The 21963-nt window shown below is 43.8% G+C and overlaps 1 protein-coding gene across 3 annotated transcripts in view; it reads right to left on the bottom strand.

Moving 5' to 3' along the window:
- LOC109897894 (neurogenic locus notch homolog protein 2) overlaps positions 1-18454 on the bottom strand; it is a 55694-nt gene extending 37240 nt beyond the window's left edge. For 2 of the 3 annotated variants that reach the window (XM_031833298.1, XM_031833299.1), the window contains exons 1-2: positions 18049-18453; positions 6927-7008 (exon numbers count right to left, since the gene is read on the bottom strand). In XM_031833298.1, the coding sequence (XP_031689158.1) occupies positions 6927-7008; positions 18049-18121 (155 nt within the window). In that variant the 5' untranslated portion in view covers positions 18122-18453. Of the gene's footprint in view, positions 1-6926; positions 7009-18048 lie in introns of all 3 variants that reach the window. The other variant, XM_020492545.2, reaches the window with a different exon arrangement.
- Between the last annotated feature and the right edge of the window lie 3509 nt (positions 18455-21963).

The raw sequence follows: 21963 nt of genomic DNA, 5'->3' as shown, positions 1-21963 counted from the left end.
GTGCTCAGCATATGTGAGAACTCCTTCAAGACTGTTGGAAAAGCATTCCAGGTGAAGCTGGTTGAGAGAATGCCAAGAGTGTGCAAAGCTGTCATCAAGGCAATGGGTGGCTATTTGAAGAATCTCAAATATAAAATACATTTGGATTTGTTTAACACTTTTTGGTTACTACATGATTCCAGGTGTCATTTCACAGTTTTGATGTCCTCAATGTAGAAAATAGTTTTTAAAAAGAAAGAAAAACCATTGAATGAATAGGTGTTCTAGAACTTTTGACCGGTAGTGTATATGTTATTCAAGCATTTCATCCAAACTGCTCACGCGCGACTGCATACCCTGGTCCTAAAATAAATAAATGTTTACACTTGATGTGCTACAAGTCCACACTCCCATCTCTTCATTGGTTTTTAGGAACATATACCCACATGGGTGATAGAAAACTGTACTGAGGTCCACACTCCAGTCCAGTTAGTGGTGGTAATGCACCTTAAAGTTGGTTGCCAACTGCCAGAAGATGACTGAAGGAGGAGAGATTACTAGAAACGAACTAGGTTGACCCTTTAACAGAACTGATATGGCAGGTGAAAACCTGAGGAAAATCCAACCTGGAAGTGCTGTTTTTCCTGAAAGCTCTCTGTTCCATTGCCTGCCTTCGCTCCATTTAAAGGGATATCAACCAGATTCATTTTCCTATGGCTTCCCCATGGTGTGAACAGTCTTTAGACATAGTTTCAGGCTTTTAGACATAGTGCCAGCAGCGTTTTGCATGCGCAACAGCTTGGAGCAGACATTTCTCTCTCCTATTGAAGAAGCTACAGTCCCGGTTGAAATATTATCGATTATATATTTTATAAACAACCTGAGGATTGATTATAAAAAACGTTTGACATGTTTCTATGAACTTTACGGATACTATTTGGAATTTTCTGTGATGTCGTGACCGCTCGAGCTGGGGATTTCTGAACATAACGCGCCAAATCAAATGGAGGTATTTTGGATATTAAATATTAAATAAATCTTTATGGAACAAAATGAAAATGTATTGTGTAACTAGGAGTCTCGTGAGTGCAAACATCTGAAGATCAAAGGTAAGCGATTTAATTTATTGCTTTTCTGACTTTCATGACCTATCTACTTGGCTGCTAGCGGTTTGTAATATTTTGTCTGCTGAGAGAGATGTCCTTACATAAACGCTTGGTATGCTTTCGCCGAAAAGCTTTATTGAAACCTGACACGCCAGGTGGATTAACAACAAGCTAAGCTGTGTTTTGCTATATTGCATTTGTGATTTCATGAAAATGTAATATTTTTAGTAATTTAATTTGAATTTGGCGCTCTGCAATTCAGCGGATGTTGACGAAAATGGATGGGTGCATCAAGAAGTTATATAGTTGATACAATGTTTCAAGTTGTATCAATGTGATTTATAGGATTTTTTTTATTTTTAAATCAGGATATTTTCTTCCTGCAGGTTGCAATGTTTTTATTTGTTGGCTTTATGGAAGCTATTTTACATTGTTGGAAATGGCAATGGAAGTTACTTTTTAGGTTTGTATAATTTTAATTTAGATTTGGATAGAATTTTGATTAACTACATGCCAATGATATTTAGATATGAAGAAGTTATAAATTAAATGAAACTGTTTCACGAAAATGTGCATATGAAAACCATAACTGGCACGCAGATCAGTAGAAATGGTAGGATAAATTGGCATTCCACGAGAAAGGTTGCCGACTCCATGAGTAGCCGACAACCAGCAATTTCAGGAGAGTGATGGCAGAATCTGAAAGCCAACAGGAGCGGGAGGAGAATAGTTGGGCCAGGTTTTTTTTCTTCTGGTTATCTAGATCTCTGGCACCCTTTTGAGGCATGTCTTATTTCATCAACCAGTAAGCTTAAAGCATCAGACAAGCTCAATGCATATAATTGATTTTATTAAAACACATAGGGTGTGTCTATATATGGAAAAATAAACGTTTAAAATTTCAACCAATAGGGCTGTCCTTGACTAAAAACAATCTATCTCCTCCTCTCCCTCCGGCCATCACACATAGACCAGGCTGCATAATAAACAAGGTGCTCCTGCTCACATTTCACACTTGCCACATTCACTTTGGCTGGTTGGACTGGAGGTGGTCTCTCTGGTGCAAGTATGTAATATAGTGCTCTATATTCTACAGTAGAAAGTTTCAATTCAAAACCAAAAATAATGTTGTAGGTTGAGAAGATTTTGAGATGTGGGTCTTATGCGATCTAGGCTATATGACACAGTATAATAGGAAAAGTCTTCCTTGCTTTCTTTACAATAAAGCAATTTCTCTCATTCCTTTTTGCTCAATACCTTCTATGCTCTTTACTCAGAGGAAATGTTAGTAGTATTTTTGGAAGCAAACACTTTCATAAAGAGAAGAAAGGCTGCAAAAACAAGCGATTTGGGGGGGTGGGGGTGCGAAGTTGCGAACAGCAAGAAATGAAGAGAAAATGTGTGGCTTGTAGAGAGATGAGGGAGAAGGAATGAAAGGCAGGAGAGGGTAGAAAAAGAGACTGTCGGAGAGTGGAGACTGACTTTGGGCTGTGGTAAAATAGCACACTATATTAAAAAAAAACACTCCAAAGTAATCCAGATCTGACAGACGGAATAAGGAATCCATTTTGATTCTGTATGCTCCATCTGCTTTCCTCTGTTGTGTGGCGTCATTTAGTTATGAATCTCTAGGAGGCATGAGGACTTCAATGAAAGATGTTGGCATGTAACCACTGGGCATTTGAACTTCACAGGGTTAGCCTACTTTGTTGTCATTATCACCACAGCTCGTCACTGCAGTGTCTTGTGGGTTTAGAATCTGGTTGTTACATTCCCCACTATTCTGTAGGGCTTCCTCCCTTTCAGATTGAGTGGGTGTAGGGGTGAAACACACAAAAAGGGACAGTCCCTCTTGGCCAGCAGGCCATGTTGACCCTATCTAGTGAGTTGACAATGATGAATGGTCTCGTCTCCACCCCGTCAAGACCCCTGCCATAGACAATACACACAGGCCTAGTCATACCCCACTCTAACATCCACCAACACCCCCACCGGCAGACCCCTTTCTTAGCTCTCTGTTCCAGCCACACTTCAGCTCTTTCCCTGCCCCACTGTCCCAGGGCCAGGCCAGCCACTATCTTGTCTCAAGGTGCCCCTGGGCCTGTCTTTAGTCTCTTATCTGGTGTGGTTTCATTCTGTCAGTACATCTCATTGAGCTGTGGTGGGCAAGTGGACTGGGTGGAAAATCAACACCCTGGGTTTGTTTCTTCAAAATCACAGGGTTTTGTTAACTCAGGTTTGCCTGGCCACTCAGTGTGTGTTATGAGCTACTGTGGTTGTGTGTGCTGGTCTGCTGGAGTAGAGGAGACGGAGTGGTTACAGTGAAAGGAGTGAGGGAGAGATTAAGCTAACGCAGTGCTCTGAGGTTGCAGTGAAAGGAGTGAGGGAGAGATTAAGCTAACGCAGTGCTCTGAGGTTGCAGTGAAAGGAGTGAGGGAGAGATTAAGCTAACGCAGTGCTCTGAGGTTGCAATGAAAGGAGTGAGGGAGAGATTAAGCTAACGCAGTGCTCTGAGGTTGCAGTGAAAGGAGTGAGGGAGAGATTAAGCTAACGCAGTGCTTCTCCACTCAGCTTTCCCTCCTCCCTTGTGCTGGAGTTTCTGGTTCTCTCCTGTTTCACCTGAGGCTATGGGAGGCTCAATGGGGATAGGAAATCACATCATGGCTCTCTGTAGGGCAAGCTCATGATGAAAGAGAACTGACATATATAGACAGGAGTAGAAAGGGGGTGAGGTTAAGTCAGTGGGGCAAAGGCAAGGGGTAACAGAGGATTTGAGGGTCTGAGAGACTAAAAGTAGGGTGGAGGGGTTAAATGAAGAGAAAGAGATGGTGGAAATAATGAAAAGGGGGATAAATTGAGGGAGAGAGAGAAAGAGAGAGAAAGAGAGAGAGTGAAGGATAAAGTCACCAGGTGAGATGTGTCCAGAGGCATTTAGCTCGGCGGAATGAGGGATGATTGATAGAGTGAGGCGGAAGGGGCAGTGACAGGTCATTTCTGTCCCTCTCCTTTCTCCTCCCCTCCCACACCTCATCAGTGACAAGTCAGCTCTGAGATACTCTCCTCAAATTACTGCTAAAGAGGCATCCTCCTTTCTTTACTCCCTCTTTTTTCCTCTCTCTGCCCCAAGCTAAATTCTATCTGTCAGATCAAACCTACAAACTACTACACACCAAACTCTCTCTCCCCTTCTCTGTTCAGTCAAGAGAGAGAAAATTAATCAGTTTGCACCATGGCACTGCAGTAGACAAAGGGATCTTGTTCAGGGGAAAAAAAGGTTTGGATGTCATTACTCTTGCCCTAGGGTTGCTGTGATGAGGTACTAGGCCCAACTCTAAATCTATCCTGAGAGAGAGAGTGAGAGAGCAAGAGAGAGATAGATAGATATAAATGTTTTATTGGAAATCTTTTAAGTTTACCAGTAAACTACCAGAATTTTGATAACTCAAGGATTTGATGTAATTTCTCTCAAGACATCAAGTGGCCCTTTTGTGTCCTTCAGATTATCACACGCGTCTCCCTGGCCCTCTGTGGGTTTATCACGTCAAATATGTCAAATAATAAATCAAGATCAACACACTTTGCTGTGACTTACCAGTACACTTGGGCACTAACGAAAGCCCAGGCTCAACAGACAGTGACACACAAACACACAGTGGTGACACACGCCTCTTTCTCACACCCTGGCTGAAGGCTTGTAGTCCCACCGGTTCAACAGCTTAAACACACCCTGCTCTGCCAGCCAGCCTCTCCCTCCCAGACTCATAATTCTCTCATTAGGTTCCCAGTAAGCAAAAAGACAGACAGAAATGAGTGCTTGGGTGTCACCTCCACACAAAAGAGCATTACTAAGCATCAGCTGAATGTTCCCCTAATTCCTTCTCTGTATCCTTCTGTTCCCTTTGCACAAAGGCCAACAGGCAGCCATCAATCTGTTTTGGAGCACATTTCAGCCTGCCTCCCTTGTCCCCCGGCAGTGTTCAGCCTTGTCCTAAAGACAGCATATCAACACAACAGTAGTCTTTACAATTAACTCTGACCCCTGGGCTGCTGCACAGTCCATAATTGCACTTGTCTTGAGAGGGATGGACCAGGCACTGTTTTTTCACTGCTTGCCTTAATATGTTGGAAGTCTAATAAACACAATGGGATTTTCACACAATGACTCTTTTAAGGTCAGCCAGCGGGCGGGCAGGAGGGAGAGAGCTGGGACTGTGTGTGCCGTCTGACTGGTTAATCAGTCTAACAGTTGCCCTCCTCTGTCACCCGACTGGCTTTGGACTGAAAGACTCCTCTCTTCAGGAGGAGCAACCCTCTGCCCGATATGGGACAAAGGACTAAATGAATTCAAATAGATAATAGAGAAGAGGGACAAACTCAAATGTTGAAACTTCCTTCTGGGGCAGTCAGCCAGTTACACAAGTCACCGTTAAAACCAGTGTGTGACTCAAGCGGACTGTTCAGTGTTCTTTGTCTTGGGCTCACTTGTCCTCCTACTCGCTCTCATTACAACCACTGACTGTGAAAGCTAGGCCTAGCTTAGGTCAGTGTCTTGTTCTACACCAGAGGCACACACAATGTAGGATCCTATCAAATACATAAAGCGGAGAACGCAGACGGAATCACGGAATCTAGACATTAAAACGGAATTCAAAAACATTCAAAAATGTATTGAACTTAGTATGAAATCAAATAATGTAGTCAACTTACTACAACATGTATTACATTTGCCCAAGACATTCAAAAATGATTCAGTGATTCGTATTTCCTTCAACTTTCTGAAGAGGCAACGCACAGGAATGCCCGTGCATTGATTATTTATTCTGTTACTATGATTTTATTTAGCAAATATTTGTCTTACTTTTTAACTCTGTGTTGTTGTGGATGAGCTGGTAAGTAAGCATTTCACGGTAAAGTCTACAACTGCTGTATTCGGTCCATGTAGCCAATAAAATGTGATTATCCAGTGGCGATTTATTTAGCAAACTACATTTAGCAATTACATGTGTGGTACAGAAACACAGCTAACCAAACAAGTCTCTTGCTGGTGCTCAGTTGAATTAAAGAGCATCTACATTTATTAGATTTTTCCCAGACCCCAAAAGTGGTCTCCTGTTGGGGTTTAAGCACTTAAAACATCCAAAGGGTGTGATTTTGAGAGCGAAACTCCCCCCTCAAAAAATGAAACCTGGAAAAACAAAAATGGATAAAACAGAATTTGGAAAAAAATTAGGCAGACTTTATAGGGCCCTAATAATGGACTCCATACACCTGTAGGGGAACATATTTGCTTTATAGTTGAATTGAAAACATTGACTATAGCCTAGATGTTTTCTATTTATTTCAGAAGCAGCAAACTTTTCAGATTCCACAGGTCTGGGAACAGAAACAGAGCGTGACTCACACCCCATTACATGCAACGTGATAGGTTCATGACCCAGCTGTGTGTTTCTATAATTGGTGTATAGATTGGGAGTGTCCGTTCTTTCTATGCTAAGTAAATGTAGAATTACAAGCACTGTCAAAAGCACTAGGCATATATCACAACAAACCGAAATAACTGCAGACCTTTACAGAACATTAAAAAGCTATACCCATTCTGGATTTAGACAGTGAACCATTGCCATTGAATACAGTGGAAGAGTCTTTATTAATTTGGCAAGACAAGACCCCTTTGAAAATGTACGACTTGGGAGATCCCCCGCAATCTCTACAAAAAAACAGCTTGGAGGTGGAAGTATTCTTTGGTGGGGCTGCCAGTATTGTTATTACTCAGTGATCCTTGGGTTGGCACTGGACCCAACAACCCCCTGAGGGGTTTCTCCTCGGCCAAGCCAGTCTTACCTGCAGTATCCTGTCCCGTTGGTGAAGGTGGCACATGTAGCATTGTTGACACACGGCTTAACAGCATCCAGACACTGGAGAGCTGCAACAGACAGGAATATAACACATCAGTCAAGAACACACAACCTGATGAATAACTTTAGTGATTATTTCCAATAGGCCTTGATCAATCTGTTTATTCAGAATCCTCTTGAAAATATGCATTTAAAAAAAATCCCTATATATTTCAGTCTTATGCCATCCAAACTCAAGCACATCTCACCACTCCTGCCACCCAACCCCAGGTGATCATATTAATATAGGAAACTACAAGAGCCACATTGGCCAGCCAGTGAACATGCAGCAGACAGAGACATCAGTGAGCCTTGATAGAGACCACAATGCTCATCTACGTCAGGGTTTCCCAAACTCAGTGCTGAGTCAGTGCCCCCCCCCCCCCCAACTCTTCATCAAGCTTTGATGATTTGAATCAGCTGTGTAGTACTAGGGCAAAAAACAATATATACGTGCACCCGGGGGGGGGGGGGGGGGGCTGCTAGTCAGACACTCAGGCTCACAGCGTGACTTCCCTGTCAAAATAAAGGTTAAGAAAAATACGATTAAAAAAATAAACACTTCCTCTATTGTGCGGGGAGGATGCAACCAGAGACGGCACTCAAGTGCTCCTGATGCATACCAGGTGGTAGTTAGGCTTGGGCGGTATATCGTATAAAAAAAGCCACAGGGATGTTTTTATTAATACCGTCAAAACTATTTATTTAAAGTTTTTGTATCTATAATGAATACCTGCAGTAATTTGTGCAGAACGTTAGGAGATAAAGCAGATTGCGTACTTCATTTCACCCGTCACATACTCCACCGGATCCTTGTTGTAAACTCTGGACCTTGGCACAGGATCACCGCTGCTACCGATTGGCTAGTGGCTAACGCCACTGCCACGAAGCTAGCACCAGTTAGCCATGAGCCAGGCGCATCTTCCGGCTAGCAAACTAAATTCTACAATACCTCTTTCGCCATCTGGCTTGGATTCTCTGTCGACACAGCGCCCCGCCGCACCACCACGACTGGTCTGCCGATGAATACTCCATCCGCTGTGCCTTCAACCGGCCTCCGTCGGAGCAGACGCTCCTACTAGCCCCGGGCTACTAACTTTAAACGCTGTGTCGCCCGCGTGATAGCGTAGTGGCAGCTTCCCTGTTCCATCTACTGCTGCCCCCTGGACACTATGATCACTTGGCTACATAGCTGATGCCTGCTGGACTGTCCATTAATCACGGTACTCCATTCTGTTTATTTAATCTGTCGGCCCCAGCCGCGAACTCAGGCTCTGTGTGTAGTTAATCTGACCCACTCTGCCTAGTCATCGCCATTTTACCTGCTGTTGTTGTGTTAGCTGATTAGCTGTTGTTGTCTCACCTGTTGTTTTAGCTAGCTCTCCCAATCAACACCTGCGATTACTTTATGCCTGGCTGTATGTCTCAAATGTCAATATGCCTTGTATACTGTTGTTCAGGTTAGTTATCATTGTTTTAGTTTACAATGGAGCCCCTAGTTCCACTCTTCATAACTCTGAAACCTCCTTTGTCCCACCTCCCACACATGCGGTGACCTCACCAATTATAACCAGCATGTCCAGAGATACAACCTCTCTTATCACCCAGTGCCTGGGCTTACCTCCGCTGTACCCGCACCCCACCATACCCCTGTCTGCGCATTATGCCCTGAATATATTCTACCATGCCCAGAAATCTGCCCCTTTTATTCTTTGTCCCCAACGCTCTAGGCAACCAGTTTTGATAGCCTTTAGCCGCACCCTCATCCTACTCCTCCTCTGTTCCACGGGTGATTTGGAGGTAAACCCAGGCCCTGCATGTCCCCAGGCACCTTCATTTGTTGACTTCTGTGATCGAAAAAAGCCTTGGTTGCATGCATGTCAACATCAGAAGCCTCCTCCCTACGTTTGTTTTACTCACTGCTTTAGCACACTCTGCCAACCCTGATGTCCTTGCCGTGTCTGAATCCTGGCTTAGGAAGGCCACCAAAAATTCTGAGACTTCCATACCAAACTATAACATTTTCCGTCAAGATAGAATTGCCAAAGGGGGAGGAGTTGCAGTCTACTGCAGAGATAGCCTGCAAAGTAATGTCATACTTTCCAGGTCCATACCCAAACAGTTTGAACTTCTAATTTTAAAAATGAATCTTTCCAGAAATAAGTCTCTCACTGTTGCCGCCTGCTACCGACCCCCCTCAGCTCCCAGCTGTGCCCTGGACACCATTTGTGAATTGATCGCCCCCCTAAACTGGGATATGCTTAACACCCCGGCAGTCGTACAATCTAAGCTAGATGCCCTCAATCGCACACAAATCATCAATGAACGTACCAGGTAAAACCCTAAATCTGTAAATATGGTCACCCTCAGACATTATCCTGACCAACTGGCCCTCCAAATACACCTCCGCTGTCTTCAACCAGGATCTCAGCGATCACTGCCTCATTGCCTGTATCCACTACGGGTCCGCGGTCAAACGACCACTCCTCATCACTGTCAATCGCTCCCTAAAACACTTCTGCGAGCAGGCCTTTCTAATCGACCTGGCCCGGGTATCCTGGAAGGATATTGACCTCATCCCATCAGTTGAGGATGCATGGTCATTCTTTAAAAGTAACTTCCTCACCATCTTAGATAAGCATGCTCCGTTCAAAAAAATGCAGAACTAAGAACAGATATAGCCCTTGGTTCACTCCAGACCTGACTGCCCTCGACCAGCACAGAAACATCCTGTGGCGGACTGCAATAGCATCGAATAGTCCCCGCGATATGCAACTGTTCAGGGAAGTCAGGAACCAATACACGCAGTCAGTCAGGTTAGCAAAGGCCAGCTTTTTCTGTTTTTTTCCTGTAGCTCTTACAAAACCTGGACCCATACAAATTAGCTGGGCTTGACAATCTGGACCCTCTATTTCAGAAACTATCCGCCGCCATTGTCGCAACCCCTATTACCAGCCTGTTCAACCGATCTTTCGTATCGTCTGAGATCCCCAAGGATTGGAAAGCTGCCGCGGTCATCCCGCTATTCAAAGGGGGAGACACCCTGGACCCAAACTGCTACAGACCTATATCCATCCTGCCCTGCCTATCTAAGGTCTTTGAAAGCCTAGTCAACAAACAGATCACTGACCATCTCGAATCCCACCATACCTTCTCCGCTGTGCAATCTGGTTTCCGAGCCGGTCACGGGTGTACCTCAGCCACGCTCAAGGTACTAAACGATATCATAACCACAATCAATAAAAGACAGTACTGTGCAGCCGTCTTCATCGACCTGGCCAAGGCTTTTTTTCTCTGTCAATCATCATATTCTTATCGGCAGACTCAGTAGCCTCGGTTTTTCTAATGACTGCCTTGCCTGGTTCACCAACTATTTTGCAGACAGAGTTCAGTGTGTCAAATCGGAGGGCATGTTGTCCGGTCCTCTGGCAGTCTCTATGGGGGTGCCACAGGGTTCAATTCTTGGCAGACTCTTTTCTCTGTATATATCAATGATGTTGGTCTTGCTGCGGGCGATTCCCTGATCCACCTCTACGCAGACAACACCATTCTGTATACTTCTGGCCCTTCCTTGGACACTGTGCTATCTAACCTCCAAACGAGCTTCAATGCCATACAACACTCCTTCCGCTGCCTCCAACTGCTCTTAAACGGCAGTAAAAACCAAATGCATGCTTTTCAACCATTCGCTGCCTGCACCCGCACGACCGACTAGCATCACCACCCTGGATGGTTCCGACCTAGAATATGTGGACATCTATAAGTACCTAGGTGTCTGGCTAGACTGTAAACTCTCCTTCCAGACTCATATCAAACATCTCGAATCTAAAATCAAATCTAGAAATCGGCTTTCTATTTCGCAACAAAGCCTCCTTACTCACGCTGCCAAACTTACCCTAGTAAATATGACTATCCTACCGATCCTCGACTTTGGCGATGTCATCTACAAAATAGCTTCCAATACTCTACTCAGCAAACTGGATGCAGTTTATCACAGTGCCATCCGTTTTGTTACTAAAGCACCTTATACCACCCACCACTGCGACCTGTATGCTCTAGTCGGCTGGCCCTCGCTACATATTCGTTGCCAGACCCACTGGCTCCAGATCATCTACAAGTCCATGCTAGATAAAGCTCCACCTTATCTCAGTTCATTGGTCACGATGGCAACACCCACCCGTAGCACGCGCTCCAGCAGGTGTATCTCACTGATCATCCCTAAAGCCAACACCTCATTTGGCCGTCTTTCCTTCCAGTTCTCTGCTGCCTGTGACTGGAACGAATTGCAAAAATCACTGAAGTTGGAGACTTTTATCTCCCTCACCAACTTTAAACATCTGCTATCTGAGCAGCTAACCGATCGCTGCAGCTGTACATAGTCCATCGGTAAATAGCCCACCCAACTCACCTACCTCATCCCCATCGGTAAATAGCCCACCCAATTCACCTACCTCATCCCCATACTGCTTTTATTTATTTACTTTTCTGATCTTTTGCACACCAGTATCTCTACCTGCACATGGCCATCTGATCATTTATCACTCCAGTGTTAATCTGCTAAATTGTAATTATTCGCCTACCTCCTCATGCCTTTTGCACACAATGTAGATACTCTTTTTTTCTACTGTGTTATTGACTTGTTTACTCCATGTGTAACTCTGTTATCTGTTCACACTGCTATGCTTCATCTTGGCCAGGTCGCAGTTGTAAATTAGAACTTGTTCTCAACTAGCCTACCTGGTTAAATAAAGGTGAAATATATATATATCTTTTTTTTAATCACTACTAAATGTTTGCAATGGCTTTCTGCCAGAAGTCAAAGAGCTCTGGATGAGTTGCTTGGAAAGCTCCAATTTTTTTTATTGTGATTCCTACTAGCGTTATCTCCCCCTCCTCTGTTCTTCTACCCTCAGTTCCATGTACACATGCTGCTATTCCTTCAGAAAAGCATGCATCACAACTTGTTAATTTGTACAATTTCTCATTCACTTGTAAAATGTCCACACTCGGTAGCTACTAGCTATGCTTGTAAGACTTTATAGCTGGATTTGCACGGCTTTGCAATTAGTTTGTTAGTTGACTTTGTGATTTCGCTATTAGTTTGTGCACATTTTGTTAGCATTACGGTAAGAAACGTCCAATGGGCTTCCAATATATATATGAATAACAGGAAGGAAAAGAACATGTGTTTGTGAAAATCATTAGCTCCTAGAATGGTGTGTGTGGGGGCGGGGGCTGGGGGGGGCAAACTAAGGCCCATTCAATCGAGCCTGTTTTAAGAACAAAATAAATGTTATCTTTTTTCCATTGATGTTTGATTTAACTTAGTCTGAATCTTAGCCTGGGGTTCACTGTCATAATCAACCAGGGGGGGCCCCAGCACCGAGTTTGGGAAACCCAAAACACAGCGCTCTTTCCTGGAAGAAAGGGCAGGTCAAATGACTTCACAGCAACGCCAATCCTCACATGACAGCCACATCATCAATGCGCAGGAAGTGTGCTCAGCATTAACACTACTTCCTGTGACAAGACCGTCGCATATTGTATGCACCACTCTGAAAGGAAGAAGTACATGAACACTCACACATCTGGAGCAACTTCGACTGTAAAGGACAAGCCTAGTCATTTCAACAACCGAGTGCTGGTTGGAATCAGACTCCAAGGTCCAAGAATCACAGATATAAACTCAGTCAATCATAGTGGATATTGGTTAAAATCAAATTTAGGAACAATGGTATTAAACACAACCACACTACAATTTAGAGCAACATAATGAGCCTGGAAGACCTGAGGCAAGACACACATCTCATAAGGCCAGTAAATATCAGCTGACATATCACACCATATACTGCTGTGCTGCATACAGCTAGGCTGTGATATCATGTGTGACTTTGCATGATGACTGACCACAAAAATAATATCCCCCATTACTCATGCTACGAGACAGTAAGACATCACAGATCATACAGAGGTCACTCCCTGTCTGGATCCTTCACTTTCATCTCCATATGACTGATCATTCAAGGCTAACTTGTGATATGCGGTTAATGCACATAGCTTAGCCTATAGGCATAAATAGGCTATGCATTGATTATTAATGAGATATTTGCATGAAAATGCATGTCAAGAAAATATATACTGTACTTAGGCCTAAAATGTATTTGGAAGCTCTAGAAGCAGACATACTTTTCCTATGCCGTCTCATTGGTGGTCACTGTGGTTAAAAAGAGGTGCCAAAAATATGCACATGATTGAACAGTGAAGTTCGCATCTGGGGTTTCACTCTCTCTCTACTGACATTGGCTCATTAAATAGGAAATACTTCAGAAAAAAAAACTGCTCCAGCCAGACACAATTTTACTTTTTAGACACGAAGGAGAGAAAGACAGAAAGCAGGAAGCAAAATATACAGGGGTAAATAAAGACAGTAGACAATGAGCAACTGAGTATAAGGATATCCAAATAGTATAAGGAGGAGTGCTAAAAAGAGCAACAGGGAGAGAAAGGGTGAGAAGGAGAGAGTGAGCGAGTAAGCAGAGGAGAAATCTCTTTCCCCTGACTGGTTTGACGAGCTCCAGTCCACATACACGCACGCTGTCACAACGCCAGGCGTAATGATCTCACAGGATTTGGGACAGGCTAACACTAATTACTCAATTTCCATTCTGAAGCAGGCCACCAGCCCAGGCTCTGGCTCTGGGAGAGGGTGGGGAGGGAGGGAGGAGAGGATCCCCCCATCGCAGCTCAGCCCCACCGCTCTCACACAGACCCAACAAGCAAACAAACAATACCACCATGTGTCACAGACCCCGCTGACAAATAACTTTTACCAGCCTATTGCCTCCTAATGGAGGCTCTCCTATTCTAGCAGTGAAAGCTGGTTTAGGGGAATTTTCTTGGGATTGTAGACATGATAAGAACCTAGCGGCTAAGGAAAACAGGGAAATTGGGGATGGTTGAAGAGGAGGGGGGGGGTGGTATTTAACACACAGATGAGATGACTAAAACATACTCATCGTCCTTCAGGCCAGGCTAGTAGGCCAAACACACACATGTAGTGGCGTGAGCATGTGTGACTGCGGTCAGACACGACTGTGTGGGCTAGACAATGGAATCCCCACATTCGTAGAAATGGAAGTGAATCTCTCGCTCGCTCGCTCTCTTTCCCTCTCTCTTGTTTTGTCTCTGTGCACTGTATGTTGTTCTCTATCCATTTTAAGAACAGATCAAGGACATACAAACGAAGAGTATGTCAGTCAGGGTCATGGGCCTTGGCATTTGGCTGTGCAGCTGGCTGGCACACGTTGGTTCCTCCCTCAACACGCACCACTGCTTTGTCACTGAAACCACTACAAAACCCTGGGGAGGGGAGGCTCTGTTAGTTGAGTCTGATTGCGGAGAGGGAATGAGTGACGGACTGACAAAGAGTGCACAAGAATGGGCGTCCCCAAGCACAGGCTCTAGTCCCATATTGGAGAGGACAGGAAGTTGTTCGCACCAACTGAGGAAGTAACCCAGTTTCCTGGAATTGCTATAGCCCATATCCGTTGGCAAAACAAATCAAATTTTATTGGTCACATACACATGGTTAGCAGATGTTATTGTGAGTGTAGCGAAACGCATGTTCTTCTAGTTCCGACAGTGCAGCCATATCTAACAGACGACAAGCAAACAGTTGCCATGGCAGGGCTCCAGACTAACATTTTCCCCTGATGGCACTAAGTTTTTCAGTACGTGGCACCAGCCCATGATTTTCTTCCCAGTGTCACACAATAGAACAAATGAGTATCATCTTATAACATCATTCGCAGTGATTTGTTAAAAAGCACAAATAGTCTACTGAGATGGTATTCAAGAAACAGGTTGTTTCATCTTTTCATGTTGTGATTCTAAATATTCTCATGTGCAACCAATCCAGTGATTGTCATGCATGTTGGGTTGACAATTAAGCTATTGTTGTTATATTTTATTGTTAAAAAGTGTTGCAGGGGTCTCCTGAGTGGCACAGCGGTCAAAGATACTGCATCGCAGTGCTTGAGGCATCACTACAGACCCGGGTTCGAACCCAGGCTGTGTCACAGCTGGCCCGTGACCGGGAGACCTATAAGGCGGCGCACAATTAGCCCAGCGTCGTCCGGGTTAAGGAGGGTTTGGCCGGCCGGGATGTCCTTATCCCATCACGCTCTAGCAATTCCTTGTGGCGGGCCCGGCACCTGCAAGCTGACTTCGGTTGCCAGTTGTATGGTGTTTCCTCCAACACATTGGTGCAGCTGGCTTCTGGGTTAAGCGAGCAGTGTGTCAAGAAGCAGTGCGACATACGGCTCTTGACCTTCACCTCCCGAGTCCTTACGGGAGTTTCAGCGATGGGACAAGAATGTAACTTCAAATTGGACAAAATTGGGGAGAGAAAAGGTTAAAAGTACAAAAAAATAAGTTAAATAAATAAATATTGGGTTGCAGAACCTTACGTAAAAAAAAAAAATCTATATAGAAACTTCCCTGGTCTTTATGTGCATTAATATCATAGGCTAATATATTTGGGGCTAAAGCTTACCGTATGCTTCCAAATTGAAACAGTTTGCGCATATATTATGACAAAATTGTGTGATGTTTTGGTAAATTTTTGTCTTTGGAAGTTTTTTTTCAGCAGTTTGTGCACACAAAAAAAACATCTTGAGGCAAGTCGAAGTTCGGTAACTGAAGTCTACGCCCCTTCGTCGGTGATTGGTCAACAGTACTACTCCTAGTTGACTTAGCATGCACAGAAACTAAGCTAAACGACTTTGCCCGAGGGTTACTTATGTCTGTGGCCCACAAAAACAGCAGCATCAACATCAAGCTGGGTTTGTACTTGGACTAGTAGGTCACATACAGCGAGGGAGGTGACGTTACAAATTGCCCCGTTCCAATCGCAACAGTCAAGTCCTGATGATAATTCTTCTTCCTAATTGTAACAGCAAAGTTATCACCCCTGATCTAAATCTGTGTATACAGAGGGCCATCCTCTGCTGGCAGAGTGGCCTTCACACTGCAGTGCTGGGGTGTAGTGTAGCGCCGTGGACATGGGCACCAGCGCTCTGCCCTCATGGCTCCAGGATTATTGAGCTCTGCTGGGGCAGGAATGTAGGACATCTTAATTCTCTGTTCATTTGCTAACCTGCTCAACAGTGCAGTCACAACCCTCTGTAAATCACCCCCACTCTTCACAGCAGCACCTCACATTAACCACACCAAGCCCCCCTTTCCATCAGATCGCCTCCCCTCTACTCAACTAAAAACCTATCTGGAGCACACTCCTATCCTGTTCTTATCACACAGCTGTTCTTTGCTGCTGTAATTTGAGGTAATTTACTACTACAACAACCAAAAGAAACAGGCAAAAAAACATGTGTTTTCTTCTAATATGTACATATAGCTTAGGGAGGAGAATGGGTTAAGAAGAAGAATCAACAAACATAGAAAAATATTAAAATTGTCTGGAGGCAGACGGAGCTGGGATGAACTGATGCTCCGACCACTGTGCCCTCCCCTCCACCGGCATTGTGGAGAGCCAGTGCTCAGCAGCTCAGTAATGCAGGCAGGTCAATAAACAGAAGCTTCTGTTCCACATGGAGGGCGCAGCATGTCACAGATAAATCACATTTCACACCAGGCTCCAGCATGGGTCAGACTGCAGAACAAGCAATGCAGTAACAGGCACAATCACTGGGCTTTTCATTGCACAGGCATGCTGTCAGGACTGAGTAAATACATGCAGCCATGGACCCATGCAGTGGAGGCAGGCAGGCAGCACCAAGTCATGTGCCACAAAAAAAGTCAGAAGCTTCATCCTCAAGGGACATCATCTGCTTGACACAATAGGGAGGCAACAGCCGATTTCTATGCTGTAAGAGTGGCTGGGTGAGTGTGTGTGTGTGAGAGGGAGAGAGAGAGAAAGCATGAGAGGGTCAGAGAGAGAGAGAAAGAGGGAGGAATGTGAAACACCAACAGGAACATTCCACCCACTTCTTCTCCTGCATGCAGCAGCTTTACGTTTTCTTGTGTTCTTTTGTGTCAGGCCTCTGTCCCAAACGTGATAAATGATTGTCATGCATACATGAGGTCGAGGCAGAAACATGGCTCATGTAATCACTTTTATGTTAATGTCCCTTACCTGGCTGGAATTCATGTGTTTTATTATTAACCACCATTTCTGTGCTATGACTTTGAGTCTGTAGCAGTACTTTGTTGAATTTGGAAACTATCACAAAGGAACAATAATAGTGCTGAGCAGATAGTAATAGTAACAATTTCAGTATGGTATCATTGCTATTAGCCCAATTATTCATTGTGTAACGATTAAAAGTACTGTATTAGAGTTATGATAATTGTGATTATCATCAATATGAGTTGTCAAAAAAAATGAGCCAAAAGTAGCCAATCAGCAAAAAGCATTAACACGCCCAAAACGAACAAAAAAATAACAAAAACGTCAAATCTATACTCCATCAAACTCAAATTACAAAATATATATTTATTTGTAGCTAACACAACAAAACCATTTTGAAATCCTTTCACACTAAATATATTGGGCGAGCGCGCTGGTTAACTAACATCTGGGCAGCGCTGCGAGACATCGAGCATAGGTGTCAATAACTAAATTGTGGCAACTAAATATAATTTGTAATTAAACACCATCCACAAATCTTACTTGATAGTGTGTGTGTGTACTGTCGGTTACACTAGATTTAAGATAGACGTATACAATGTACTCTAAAGAATAAACTGCCAAATAAAACAGTACAGCTGTGCTGTAACTTTTTCCCCATTCTTCACCTTGTCGCGAACTGCTACTGACTACTTTATTTGTTACAAAGTTACTAAACTGATGCTTAAGAGGCACGTGACAAAGTATTAATGTCGATATGTGTTACTTTGGATCCAAAAGTCGCCTAATCAGCCCCTGTTATTATGAAGAAGCGGGTGCAGATGCTTCGCCCCATGCCAGCACAGATGCTAAGTAATTAGCGAGAGCATACGATTTAGGTCATAGAAATGTATCAAAAGCTAAACTTATCTCAGTAACTTACCCAAAGAAAGTCGAACACAGCAGACGACGATGACTAATACTTTGCCCGAAGAGAAAACGGGTAATTGGCCCATATTTTCTGTAAAATCCACATAGAGTCGCCAGCGCGAGGCTGAGCTCTCTCTCGGGTTAGGTGAACTAATCTTCTAAATGTGTCGTCAAGAACAATATTATTAAGGAGTTAAAATAATAAAGGCCCCGTTCCCCTTGTTTCGTCCCCGTCTGTTTTTACTTTAACATTTCGTATTTTCCTATAAAAGACTGTATTCCGTTTCTTCACTCCTCACCTCGTCGCTGAAGTCACTCAGAGGAAAATCTATTCCTCCGCAGAAGTTACAGAGGAGGATCTATCTGAGCAGTATATATGAGTGTCGGCACATTTGAAAGTACACTTTGACACTCACCAAACCAACATCGCATTACAAATTGATTACTGAGATATTTTTGTGTTTGTACTTGTGGAACTGTTTTAGAATTCCACTTTTCTACTTTTATTTTTCTCTGTCGCCGCGGCGGAGGAATTTTCACATATTTTCTACTTCTCAAAGCTTCGTATGACTGAAATTTAACCCGTTCATAGATTTTTTTCTCTCCCCACATGGGCCTAGATGTTGACGCTTTTCCGTTCAGCCTTTTAACTCCCACACTTTCCTAATTGTACTACTATAGGTTGCCCTCATTGGCAGGTTTACTGGTATTTGTGACTCATGAAGGTGATCAGAATATTTCCCTTCAATAACTATACCATAGTGTTTACTGTCAATGTTGTTTTGATGAACAATATTACTTTCAATAACCAGATTAGTAAAACAAATAAGCAACATCAATAAACTTGCAGTCACAGTGCAATCTGGTAGCCTACTTTATATGGTGTGATAGGCTATACATTTGAATAATTTTAGGCCTTGTCATACAGTATAAGACAGGCTGTCTTGTGATTTGTGATATCATAGCCTACTTCCATCATGAGGTGTGAGAACAAGAGCAGCACTTTATTGGTATCATTTAACCTCCAATATAACAATAAACTGAATTACTTTATATTCACAGATACTAACAACAGTTATTGCAGGCATTCTGATCCAGGTGTAAATCACTGACTCATGACCTAAACACAGAGCTCATCCCATTGTTTGTTTTCACACCCTGTTAGAGAAACTTTGCAGGACCCCTGCTGTTGGGACCATAGACATTAAATCCAGGACGTCCGTCTGTCCCTATTGACCACACATGAAAGAGCTGGGACCAGGGGGAGCAAATTGATCTCCTCAGGGGTTCCACCTAAATCAAAAATCAAATTTATTTATATAGCCCTGATATCTTAAAGTGCTGTACAGAAACCCAGCCTAAAACCCCAAACAGCAAGCAATGCAGGTGTTGAAGCGCATTGGCTAGGAAAAACTCCCTAGAAAGGCCAAAACCTAGGAAGAAACCTAGAGAGGAACCAGGCCATGAGGGGTGGCCAGTCCTCTTCTGGCTGTGCCGGGTGGAGATTATAACAGAACATGGCCAAGATGTTAAAATGTTCATAAATGACCAACATGGTCAAATAATAGGTCTGCGACAGGTAGCACGTCCGGTGAACAGGTCGGGATTCCATAGCCGCAGGCAGAACAGTTGAAACTAGAGCAGCAGCACGGTCAGGTGAACTGGGGACAGCAAGGAGTCATCATGCCAGGTAGTCCTGAGACATGGTCCTAGGGCTCAGGTCCTCCGAGAGAGAAAGAGAGAATTAGAGAGAGCATACTTAAATTCACACAGGACACCGGAAAGACAGGAGAAGTACTCCAGAAATAACAAACTGACCCTAGCCCCCGACACATAAACTACTGCAGCATAAATACTGGAGGCTGAGACAGGAGGGGTCAGGAGACACTGTGGCCCCATCCGATGATACCCCCGGACAGGGCCAAACAGGAAGGATATAACCCCACCCACTTTGCCAAAGCACAGCCCCCACACCACTGGAGGGATATCTTCAACCACCAACTTACCATCCTGAGACAAGGCCGAGTATAGCCCACAAAGATCTCCGCCACGGCACAACCCAAAATTTAGCAGATGTTATTGCGGGTGGAGTGAAATGTTTGTGCTTCTAGCTCCAACAGTGCAGTAATATCTAACAGTTTCACAACATATACCCAAAAACACGTAAATCTAAGTAAGTAATGGATTGAGAATATATATACAGTACATATATGTCAGAGCGGCATTGGACTAAGATACAGTATACCGTAATTTCCGGACTATAGGCCGCTACTTTATTCCCACGCTTTGAACCTCGCGGTTTATACAATGACGCGGCTAATTTATGGATTTTTCCCACTTTCACAAGATTCATGCCGCCAAAAAATTGAGCACCGTCACATAATGTGACGTAAATCGAGCGCGCTCAAACTTCCCATCGTTCTGATTACGGTAGTAATTTTGTCACCCTCATCATGGCAAAGACACGGAGAAATGTATATGATGCAGCTTTCAAGTTGAAGGCGATCGATCTGGCTGTTGGAAAAGGAAATAGAGCTGCTGCACGGGAGCTTGGCCTTAATGACTCGATGATAAGACGTTGGAAACAGCAGCGTGAGGAACTGACTCAGTGCAAAAAGACAACAGAAGCTTTCAGAGGGAAGAAAAGCAGATGGCCCAAAGTATTTGCAGCTACTCGACATCAGTGTAAATCGTGCATTTTAAGGTGGCGCTCCTTGTTCAGTGGGAGGCTTGGATGACAACTGGGGAGTAATCTTTCACTAAAACGGGCTGCATGCGAAGAGCAATTTATGGTCAAGTCTGCCAGTGGGTCCTGACAGCGTGGAGCATTGTCAAAAAATCCACTATCATCAACGGGTTTCGAAAGGCTGGACTGCTGCGTGTTGAAGCTGCAGCATGAGCTCAGCGGGGTATTTGCCTCCGGATGAAAGTGACGAGAGCGACAATGAAAACGATCCAACATCGGATGAAGCAATTCTGAGGCTATTCAACTCCGACACCGAAGGAGATGGTTTCAGTGCACAGGAGGAGGAAGATAGTGACCAAGTTCATTTGTTTCAATGTACCGGTAGGCACCTGCGGCTTATAGACATGTGCGGCTTATTTATGTACAAAATACATATTTTTTAATAATTCAGTGGGTGCGGTTTATATTCAGGTGCGCTTAATAGTCCAGCAATTACGGTAGTATAGAATACAGTATATACATATGAGTTTCTTTGTTGACTACGAACTTTCTTTACCCAGTGGGACAGACTATGTTTGTTCTCACAGTCGGGACTCTGACTCTCTATTGGTTACACAGACTTTTGGCCTCCCATTCCATTCTAACCACCTCTCGTCTGCTTTGTATTCATGTTACCTGATGAAATTGCTGTACAATATGATCTTGTTGCCGTCTGATGCACATTCAGATGCCATAAATCAGCACTGCAGAGCTCTCCCTGTCCTATGCCGTGCCTTGATTGTATTACTGTTGATGATATCTGGAAATGTGCATGTACACCCTGGCCCATCTACTGTTGCTAGCTCCAATTCTGCTCTGATATCTGCTTCACTGATTTCTGCTCCTGTAAAAGCCAGGGTTTTCTGCACGTTAACACTAGAAGCTTATTACCTAAAATGGATCAATTGAAAGTGTGGGTTCACCCCTCCAATCCAGATGTGTTGGTAATTAGTGTTTTGAATAATGATGTTAACCTTTCTGGTTATAACCTTTTTCGGCAAGACAGATCTTCCAAATGTGGGGGAGTGGCAATCTTTACCAAGGATCGCCTTCAGTTGTCTCCAACCCAAACAATTTGATGGTTTAATCTTTCAAATAGCTCTTTGTTGACTGTTGCGATCATCTTCCATTTTTTTATTTAACTAGGCAAGTCAGTTCAGAACAAATTCTTATTTACAATGATAGCCTACCGGGCTAACTGCC

The sequence above is a fragment of the Oncorhynchus kisutch genome, linkage group LG10 (genome assembly GCF_002021735.2).
Source record: "Oncorhynchus kisutch isolate 150728-3 linkage group LG10, Okis_V2, whole genome shotgun sequence".
In the NCBI taxonomy this organism is placed as follows: Eukaryota; Metazoa; Chordata; class Actinopteri; order Salmoniformes; family Salmonidae; genus Oncorhynchus; species Oncorhynchus kisutch.
The sequence above is the reverse complement of the archived record's forward strand: the minus strand, read 5'-3'. Positions and strand labels throughout refer to the sequence as shown.